Consider the following 10,187-nt stretch of genomic DNA (forward strand, 5'->3'; position numbering starts at 1 on the left):
TCAAAGGGGGCCCAGCGCTGGGGCCCTAGGGAGGGAGGCGTCTAGTCCTCATTTTTAACATGGCCATTCTTTACTTCTGGTCAATGCATCCTTTTCCGTAACGATTAAAACAGATGTACAATGTATGTTTGATAGGCCACAAACAGGCTGTTTCATTTTAGCATAAAATTTTTGCGTAAAATTCAAGTTGAATTATGTATAAGCCAGAATGACTTCCCCAGACCCCAGCATGTGAACATTTCTTCCGTCAGCAGACACTCACCCACTGCCACAGACGGGTTACACAGAACGAGCTTCACAGCGAAGTGGGGCTGCTTCGTAAATCCTCTTTGAGACTGATGTTAAGTGAGCAGGGGGTGTGAGAGGTGAGCAGTTTCCTCCTCAAGTTAAACTGTGTGGATTGAGAACCAAATCTCTTAGATAATGGCTCAGTTCCGTGGACACTAGTGAGAGGGCCAGGTTTCAGCTGCTAATCTCTATCTGGCGTTTGGTCGAAGTGGGAGGTTCAGAAAGGTAATCCCAGGTACAGGTGCGCACCCGGGGCCAGTGAAACAGAGCCCTGGGTGGGCCTTAGACTCGCCCAGGGTGGGTGGGGGGACGGGTTCTTCGGCATCCTGAGAACCGCAAACCTAGAGCATTTCTATGAACCACCTAATAACCCTCTCAGTCACATTTTATTAAATTTTTTCATTTATGAATTATTGTACATAAGATGGCCATATGCTAATAAGCTGAAGTTATGTGAATTTTTATTGAAACCACACTCAACTCTGTTGGTAGGCTGCCAGCCCCCGTAGGTTTGTTAAACGTAGGAATGTCGTAGGGGCAGTTCTCACACCTAACACGTGCGCCAGGAATCTTAGCACTTTGTTGCTGGACAGATCTGGAGGCCCAGTTTCCTTCCCCCTATATCCTGGACCTCCCCCTTTGGCTTCACACCTGCCGCGGTCACCTGCCAGCTGTACGGGCGGCTCTGCTCGTATGTCACATTGAGCTCCTTCCCTTGTGTTTCTCCTCCTGCACAAGCAGCACAGCCTGATCCCTTAAGCTTTCCTGAGGCCAGAGACCCAGGGGCAGAGATGCTCGCGGATGGCCCATGGGAAGAGCAGCAGGAAGGGCCTTCCAGACCGTGGGGGAGAGTGTGTGCAGAGGTGATGGGGGAGGGCCTTCCAGGCTGGGGGGAACAGTGTGTGCAGAGGTGATGGGGGAGGGCCTTCCAGGCTGGGGGGGACAGTGTGTGCAGAGGTGATGGGGGAGGGCCTTCCAGGCTGGGGGGACAGTGTGTGCAGAGGTGATGGGGGAGGGCCTTCCAGGCTGGGGGGACAGTGTGTACAGAGGTGATGGGGGAGGGCCTTCCAGGCTGGGGGGGACAGTGTGTGCAGAGGTGATGGGGGAGGGCCTTCCAGGCTGGGGGGGACAGTGTGTGCAGAGGTGATGGGGGAGGGCCTTCCAGGCTGGGGGGACAGTGTGTGCAGAGGTGATGGGGGAGGGCCTTCCAGGCTGGGGGGACAGTGTGTGCAGAGGTGATGGGGGAGGGCCTTCCAGGCTGGGGGGACAGTGTGTACAGAGGTGATGGGGGAGGGCCTTCCAGGCTGGGGGGGACAGTGTGTGCAGAGGTGATGGGGGAGGGCCTTCCAGGCTGGGGTGAGGGGGCAGGAGGAAAAGTGTCAAAGGCCTGAGGGAAACTGGTCTGTTCAGTGAAGAGCGATGTGTGTGCCCCCCAGAGGGCTTTTGGGTCGCACTAAGGACGCCTCCTTGGTGGGGACGGCCAGGGAAGGTTTTTACAAGGAGAGGAAACTAGGCAGATGTGAATTTTCAAAAGATAGCTTTGAAAGTGGTATAGGATTTATTTAAAAGCAAGCTTTTCTCTTTGAAACTCTTCATGGCTATTTTTTCTAAGTCTGTGATGTCAACTAACATTATCCCTTGGAACTGATAAAATGTTTATTCTTAATGACTGAAATGGAATCTCTCATGTTTTCGCAGATGGAAATTTCTTAGCAATAGGCTCCCATGACAACTGTATCTACATTTACGGAGTCAGCGACAACGGGAGGAAGTACACGCGGGTGGGCAAGTGCTCGGTGAGCGTGCCGGTCCCCCCTCCTGGGCTGTGCGCAGTCCTCTGTCACCTCGGGATGGTGCGGGTGAGCATCTGTGAGGGAGTGAAACTCACCCTGCGTTTTCTCTCCAGGGTCATTCCAGCTTCATCACTCACCTGGACTGGTCTGTAAACTCCCAGTTCCTCGTGTCAAACTCCGGAGACTATGAAATCCTGTACTGTGAGTGGCTCCCCAGGAGGGGTCTGGGTGCAGGTCACTTAGAACCTTCACTCTGAGAACAAATGGGGCCTCCTGCAAAAACCCGCTTCCCGCAGGACTCGGGCGCGGGATGGCGTCTCTGGGCCTCACTTCCTCCTCTGTAAAGTAGAGGAGTTGGGCTGGACAACCTCTCAAGGTCTTCCTGGCGCTGAGAGACCTGGGGTTCGGGCTGAATGGGGCCCCAAGGGGGAGGCAGAAGAGAGTGGGGTCAGAGCTGTCCTGGCGAGAGAGACCCTTGTGACGGCATCGCCCCAGCAGGCAGAGACCATGAAGCGGACAGCAGCCCCCTAGGGCCCCTCCTCCACTTCCCCCAGCCCCTCCCGGCCAGGTCTTGCCCAGGCTGGGTGGGGAAATAGGGGACAGCTGGCACTTGCTACCTGCCACCAGGTGCTGGGTCCTCTGACATTTTTAAGCACCTGCCGCGTGCAGGGCACAGGAGTCACAGGCAGAGGAGGGCCTTGTCTCCGCCCTACCAGAAGGTCCTAGAAGGTACCGTGTGCCTTGCCACATGCTCTCAGGTGATCCAAAGCACTTCTGGCTTGTCCCATTTTCCAGACATGGAAATCTCGACTCAGGGCCCAGGCCACGGGCATCCAGAGCCGGTGGGTGGGGAGGCGGCCCCGACCTGTAGAGCTGTGCCGGGCAGGGCTGCTGGCAGTGTAGGAGGGGGAAGATCAGCTCCCTCTGGTGGGGCAGGTGGCACAGGGTCCCCCTCACCGCCCTCTCCAAGGCCCTGCCTGACATGGCGCAGAGGCAGGGGCGTGGTTTCCAGGGACAGGCCGTGCGTCTAGAATGCTCTCAGACATGGTCTCATACTCCATTAGTGAGAGCCCAGTTGGGGAACAAACGAACCATCTGGGAGGCCACCGGTACTTGGCGTGACTGGTTTCCATAAGCTTCCATTCCTAACCCGGAGCTGAAGGCATTGCATGTGTGTGTGTGCGTGTGTCCATCTGTCTGTCTGTCTGTCTGTGCCCCAGAATGTGTTGGGAGCCTGACAGCAGCAGGCAGGTTGTGTCCGAGGGGACAGTGAGCAGACGGAGGCCTAGGAACCAGAGGTGGTCAAAGAAAAGAAGCCAGACTGGGGGGATCAGACCCAGAGAAGGAGGTGGGAGGAAACGGAAGAGGAGGTGTCCGCACCGAGGCCCCGGGGCTTGGGCTCAGTTCTGGCCATGAACGCGGTCCCCACGGTGTCCCTCTCTGCAGCCTATGAGGCGTGGCCCCAGAGGCCCAGCCTTGCCTGGGGAGGAGGGGGTGCTTTGGCTCTTTGTCACTAGACCTGCGTTTGCCTTTCCCAGGGATTCCCTCTGCTTGTAAGCAAGTCGTAAGTGTGGAAACTACGAGAGATATCGAATGGGCCACGTACACCTGTACTTTGGGATTCCATGTCTTTGGTAAGTTTTCTGAAGCTTTCATTTGGTTCAAACATAAGATGTGTCTACTTTTAGAATGTTTCTCTAATAGTTTTGAAATCTCATGGTCAGCTTCAAACTGCTCGGCCTATGTGACACCCACAGGACAACGAACACTCTGGCTGCAGCCCTGGGGAAGGGCCGTAGCCAGGCAAGAAGAACCAGAGAGATGGGGCTTAATCCTTTTCTCTGGTACCAAATGGGTCCTGAGATAATTCTCCAGAATCCTCTCATAGGAGGTTGTGCCACACTTCCTAGACCAAGGCACCAAATGGCATTCAATCAGTTCATTTTCACTTGTTAGGGTTACTACATCTTTTTGGCCCTTAAACTAAATTTTTCACCTCCTTCAAAGTTTAGATTAGGAATATATTCATAAATGGTCTAAAATAAATTGCCACAATGTAACAGAATAAAAAAGAAAAGGAAGTGTTTATCATCTCTTTACATATGACCGTAAGTCAATAAGTTGGTGAGAATTTCACAAATATCTTTAGAGCTGGCATTTTACCATCTTCTCATATTAAATGCTAGGATGCCCTGGGTTTACTCCAGAATTGCCTGTTGAGAAACTGATGTGCATGCAGCTCTTTCACATCCAAAATTATTGGGACCAAAAGGGTTTCCTGGACCAATGGTGAGGAGACCTCACCCCCAAGACCACACCCCAGGCCCACCCGGGCAGACGCCACACCTGCCCAGCACCACCAGGCAGGCAGCCGCTATGAAGGGCTGACACCAAGCCTGAAAGCCACATACAGTCCCACAGTTTAAAAAGTCCTTGTGAGAGGCTCTCATAAATAAAGAGTTACCCCAAAAAAAGAAAAGTTAGGAGACTGAAGGCTTAGGTCTAGTCAACTTCCCATCAGATGCTTCGGGGATAGAGGAGAGGTATTGTGTTTGGAACCAGGGTTACTGGCCTATTTTCTGCTATAGCCCAAAAGAGGTACAGTCTTGCAGCAAAATGGGCTACACGTGGAGGGTTTCCCAGAACAGCTTGCAGAGAGATGATCACAGAAACAGGGAGACCAGGAGCTGAGACAACATATTCGTCTGGGCCTTGTTTCTAAAGCCCAGGACATTTTATTTTTGTGAGAGTTCGATGTCCAGTCCCCACGCAGTGTGGCCCTGTTGTGTCCTGGTGTTTCCAGTGCTCTGTCTGTGGTCTTTGATTTAGGAGTGTGGCCAGAAGGCTCGGACGGAACTGACATCAATGCCGCCTGTCGGGCCCACGAGAAAAAACTGCTGTCAACTGGCGACGACTTTGGCAAAGTGCACCTCTTCTCCTACCCTTGCTCCCAGTTCAGGGTAAGGGACCGTCTTCCTCTCTGGTCTTACCCCCATGGGGCGCACTCACCACCTGGCCTGGCTGGTTGGTACTTGAATAGAAAGATGCTGCGAGTGAATGCCACCAGTCATGGATGTGGACGTGACCATCATCTAACTGCTCTGGAGCACTTTGGGGCCCCCAGCTGCCCTCCAGGGAGCACCCAGCCCTTACCTGGTTCTGCCTTGTCTGCCTCTGCACTTGGTGGGACTCACTCCCCTCTCCCCTCTACCACAGCTCCCTGTGCTCCAGCTGCTGAGCTGAGCCCAGGGCAGTGCCTGGAATGCCCCCCTCCTTCTTCCCGGGGACCCTCCCCTCCACCCCGGCATCCAGTCCACCCTCCTCTGGGGTTGAACCTCTCCCTGCCCGCATCCCTTCCCCGACCAGACCAGATGGTCGATATGCAGGGGCTCCGCGTGGTTTGGTCCAGGCAGGAGTGAAAGCAGGAGTGGGGAAGAACGGAGGAGCGGGAGCGTGAGTGTGGATGCCACCTACTTGGCTTTGCATGAAGCTTCCCCCCGCGTCCTTCTTCCCCAGGCTCCCAGCCACGTGTACAGTGGCCACAGCAGTCACGTCACCAACGTCGACTTCCTCTGTGATGACAGCCACCTCATCTCCACCGGCGGCAAAGACACGAGCATTATGCAGTGGCGGGTCATTTAGTCCCGGCGAGAACCAGGGGAGCAGAGCGGCCGGAGCCACAGACTCACGTCACACTCGGTCACCGTGATTTCTGCTTCGTTTGACAAGTTCTCACAAACCTCAGGAAAACCACGCCCTGTACCGGTTACCTTAGCTTAGTGGATCGGTGAGCGTCACAGCAGATCAGCCGTTCAGGTCTCCCCTTTGTTGTTCAATGTATAAAACACACTTAATGTAAGAAAGGATGCCAAGGTTTACATCAGGGTGACATCGAGACGGGGCGGGTGTATCCTTCGTAACTCTTCTATGAACTCTTAAAGAAACAGCCACAGAACGCCTTTGCAAAGATTGTACATGGGCTTTACTAGCTCACCGTCGAGCTTCCTGAGTCAGGTATTTATGATAACGAGGTACTGAATCCTGATCGCTGTTGCTTCATTGGTTTTAAAAGGAGAAATCAGTGGAGAAGAGAATGGATAACTGATCTGCACGACTGAATCAGGAAGTGCAAAGAATATTTGGTTACATGTTCTAAGGTTTCATTCAGTTCTCCCTCTGGGAGGCTGATGAGAAAGGGGTCAGTTTCTCCTCGTGTTAAGCCGATTCTACTCCAGATCAAGTTCACGAGTGCCGCAGGGTATGCGGGCATTTCAGAGCTCCAGCCGGACTGCCCGCCTAAACCCAGTGCCGCAGCCACTTAACGCCTACAGGAATCGAGTCCCCTCTGTGCCCCGTTCCCGGGCCCTGATGCGTGGTGGAGACGCTGAGCCACCGTCCTCTGTACATTAATTGGCATGACATGGTATCGTACTTGTATAGGGTTTTAGCAATTCATAATAAGCACGTAAGGCTAGGCTTTACTATTTAGCTTATGGACATTGTATATTTGTATTTTAAGACCAAGTAGACCAAGTCAAACAGATCTCTCTTAAGTGTACCATCCACCTGCAGCGGGGAGAAGTCCGGAAGGCTCCACCAGGTACTAAGGGCGGCTTCTTTTCCTGTCTTTTGTGCACGGACGGCTTGTTACACTATGAAATAAGATTGCGTTCTGATGAGTAAAACGTAGGTGGCCTGCATCGTCAAGAAGGCCTTACCCATTTCGACTGTGTGACAGATTGAAATTTATTGTTCACATTGGGGAATGTATCTCAGATTTTAAAACAGAAGAGTAACAAACAGGCTTAAAGGCGAATATTAAGATTTTTTTTTACTTGTTCCAGGCAAGTAAGTGAATTGAACTGTCTGAACTCTACAGCACTGGTTGTTTAGAGTGGCTAACGAGGCCGAACATCGGGAAGCATTTTTTATTACATCTCCAGCCTGCTGCAGAAGTGCCGGGCACCAGTAAACAACATGTACTAAAGATGATTGTTTGTATGTATCCTTATCAAATATATTCTATAATGAAATAAGATCTGGAAAGTGGATTTCTTATTGACCTATAATCATGAAAGTATATAAATTAAAGTATTTAAAATTAGATCTGATTCACACTATATTGTGTTTCACATACAGATTTTTTTTTCTCACCTGGGTTATTTGCAAATAAAACTATAGCTTGCATATGGTGCGTAAGCCTTCATCAGATTAGGTAACTATAAGAAATTCAGCTTAATTATGATACCCAGTTGTTAGCTGACTTGGTTATGTAAATACCAGCAAAAATAATCCTTTTAAAATTAATAATTGAGGGAATAACCAGACCAGGAAAGGGAAAGGAACCCATTATTGACTTAAAAGTTATAAGGTCTACTTTTATTCTATACACTTCCACTATTTTCCACACTCAATAATGGGAGAAGGGTATGAATATAAATCCCTGTTGCTGCCTTCACACTTGCCTACATTCTGTATGAAACCCCCAGTATTAGCCTTGCAGGTACTCACCATCCGCCCACTCACTCACACAACAAGCCGTGGCCACGTACCAGCGCTCACCACCTGTGAGGCCCACAGAGCCTGCAACCCCAGGATTCTGCTGGAGCAAGAGACCCCGGGCGCAGGACCAGGCCTGCTCCTCCCGGTGGCCTGTGGCCACATCAGCTCTCAGCCTGGCTGTGGAGAGTGACAGGTGAGGGGCTATTACCCTAATCTCGGTGAAGTGATGGAGGCGTGGACCAAGGTGCAAGTAGTAGATGGGGGAGAGGTGAATGGATTGGCCGAGAAGTTTCTGGGGTGACGTCAGCAGGGCCTGGTGATGGGTGGGGTGTGGGTGGTGGGTGAGGCCCTGGTCCCTAGTTGTTCTCTGGGCAAATGTCACTGCCAGCTAAGTTGGGGAGCACTGTACATTTGAAAGAGGATAATAAGTCTGGCCTGGGACAGGTTGGAGTGAGGTGCAGGGACCCTGAGACATCCCAGTGCGTGAAGCAGGTGTTGGGCTGGCAGGTGCAGAACAGAAATCGGGCTGGAGGTGCCACTGAGAGGCTCTCCACAGGAGGCTGACGTCTGAAGCCAGGGTGTGGCTGGCCCAGCCAGGGGCCCCGACCCAGCCAGGGGGACTCGGATGGACTTCAGGGGCAGGTGGAGGACCACAAGCCATCCGCGAGGAAGGGGAAGGGTCAGCAGAGGACTGGGCTGGGGCAGGAGACACCCACACGCGGGCTGTGGAGGCCTTGATGTGCCTGCTGTAGAGCCACTGGGCTCCTCACTTAGCAAACGGCTTTCCAGCACCTGTGTGCAAAGTGATGCTGGGCGGGAGATGGATCAGGGCGTGGTGGGGAGAGTCTCTCGGGATGGAAGAGAGACACAAGGTCAGGGTGAGGGCAGGGAATGGGGCGCTTCCAGGGCCAGCTAGATCTGGGGAAGTTTGGGGGATCCTGGCATCCGTGGATTTTCATCTGTGGTTCCCAGTATGTGTGATGTGCCCCGGCAGTGGGGGGCGGGGGGACTGGCCATGGTTCACTGCAAAGCCCACTTGGGCACCTTCCCAAGCCCCCCAGATATTTTAAGTGATTACTTCCCCTGCCCAAAGGTTGATTCATTGTATTCATTACTCTTTTTTTCCTATGATTTGGGAACAGGCTACCACCATTTAATCTTTGAGGCAGAAGGGTGCGTAGACGAAGTAACATTTGAGATCCCCTGACTTCCTCAAAAGGGGTCCGTCTAACACACAACTGGGAAGGCAGCTTTTTGATGAAAACGATAGGCGGGTACTTCGTACAAGGTAGAAACTGATTCCAGGCTACTGTTCCTACTGAGTCTCAATTTTTTTTAATAGAAATTTCAAGCATACACGAAAGTAGAGAGCTCTCCCAGCTTCAAAAATTATCAACATGCTGAAAACCTCGCCCCTACTTTGGGGGAGGGGAGTGAGGCTGGAGTACCTTAAAAGTAAGCCCAAGTCCAAGCCACCAAGTCGTTTCCCCTAGAAATTCTTCAGTCTGCTGCTCTGATGAGGACACTGTGTAACCACCATGACCCCATCACTGTCTAACACCCGGGCCATGTGCAAATTTCTCCAGTCATCAAACCAGCCCCATATCTTAGTACATAACACTACTTGGGGGTGCAGTCCAACCATACAAAGCTGCCCCCTCCCCTGAAAGTACAGGTAGGGGGCTCATGCCTGCATGTGCCCTGAGTCCAGGACCCGTCCTGTCCCTGCAGCTCACTGCCCCTTTTCACCCCTGCCCTCTACTCCCTCCACCCCGGGGCAGGATGCTCAGCTGCCCCTCCCCACTCCCAGCCTCGGGTCCCCTCAGGAGACCCCTCCTGCATCAGCAGCCTGGATCCTTCCCACCTTGGCCGGCAGGTGAGACCAGACCCAAGGAGGGCCTGGGAAACCTCCGCTCCCTCCTGAAGGAGGAGCCTTGTTAAGGGGTCCTTCCTGTTAGAGGGTCCCAGCTGTGCCCACTTGTCTCCTCCACACTCTCCCACACGTTTCAATACAAAGGGGAGGCACAGAGGCCCACTCCCACCACCCCGGGGCCGGGTTGTAGGAAGGGCGTGGGGGCGGCGTCTGTAGTTCCTACGGCCTCCTGCCCTCGGGAAGCCGAACGGAGGGGTGAGCTTGTAAACACACAAGCTGAGAATGTGGATGCGTTAAGAACAAATTTGGTTATTTCAGCTTAGGACCAAAGTGGGTGCATAGCACCCAAAAGATGAAGAGTGAAAAGGAAGGTAATCATCAAAACTTGGAACAAGGGAAAGGTAAGCCTTCCCTCCCCGAGCCCGCCGGCCTCAGGTGTGCCTCTTGGTGGCAGACAGGTTAGTGCACCTTCTCATCCCCAGCTTGCCAAATCCTTTCTGACCTTCCAACCCCCGGGGTGTGGGAAGGGAGAAAGGAAATTCTTATCAGACTACGATGGTTCCCACTCTGGGCGGGGCAGGTGTTTCAGCCGACCCTTCTCAGGGAGCTCTCAGAGGTTTTGAGGGAGTCCCGACATTACTGATGGTCTCTCACCCTCAGCCCCCTTGACGTAGGGAAAGGCGTTCTGTTAGGCAGCTGCTTTCCCCTGCAGACGCTGAGCACAGGGAAGT

General features: G+C 52.9%; 1 protein-coding gene across 5 annotated transcripts in view; it reads left to right on the forward strand.

Annotated features, from left to right (window-relative positions):
* Positions 1–7,185, forward strand: part of EML1 (EMAP like 1) — a 166,477-nt gene extending 159,292 nt beyond the window's left edge. For all 5 annotated transcript variants that reach the window (XM_031454297.2, XM_064486242.1, XM_064486244.1 and 2 more), the window contains 5 exons: positions 1,987–2,084; positions 2,195–2,282; positions 3,620–3,715; positions 4,911–5,041; positions 5,598–7,185. In XM_031454297.2, coding sequence (XP_031310157.2) covers positions 1,987–2,084; positions 2,195–2,282; positions 3,620–3,715; positions 4,911–5,041; positions 5,598–5,723 — 539 coding nt within the window. In that variant the 3' untranslated portion in view covers positions 5,724–7,185. The remainder of the gene's footprint in view (positions 1–1,986; positions 2,085–2,194; positions 2,283–3,619; positions 3,716–4,910; positions 5,042–5,597) is intronic.
* The last annotated feature ends 3,002 nt before the right edge of the window (positions 7,186–10,187 follow it).

Source organism: Camelus dromedarius, chromosome 5 (assembly GCF_036321535.1).
Source record: "Camelus dromedarius isolate mCamDro1 chromosome 5, mCamDro1.pat, whole genome shotgun sequence".
Classification (NCBI taxonomy): Eukaryota; Metazoa; Chordata; class Mammalia; order Artiodactyla; family Camelidae; genus Camelus; species Camelus dromedarius.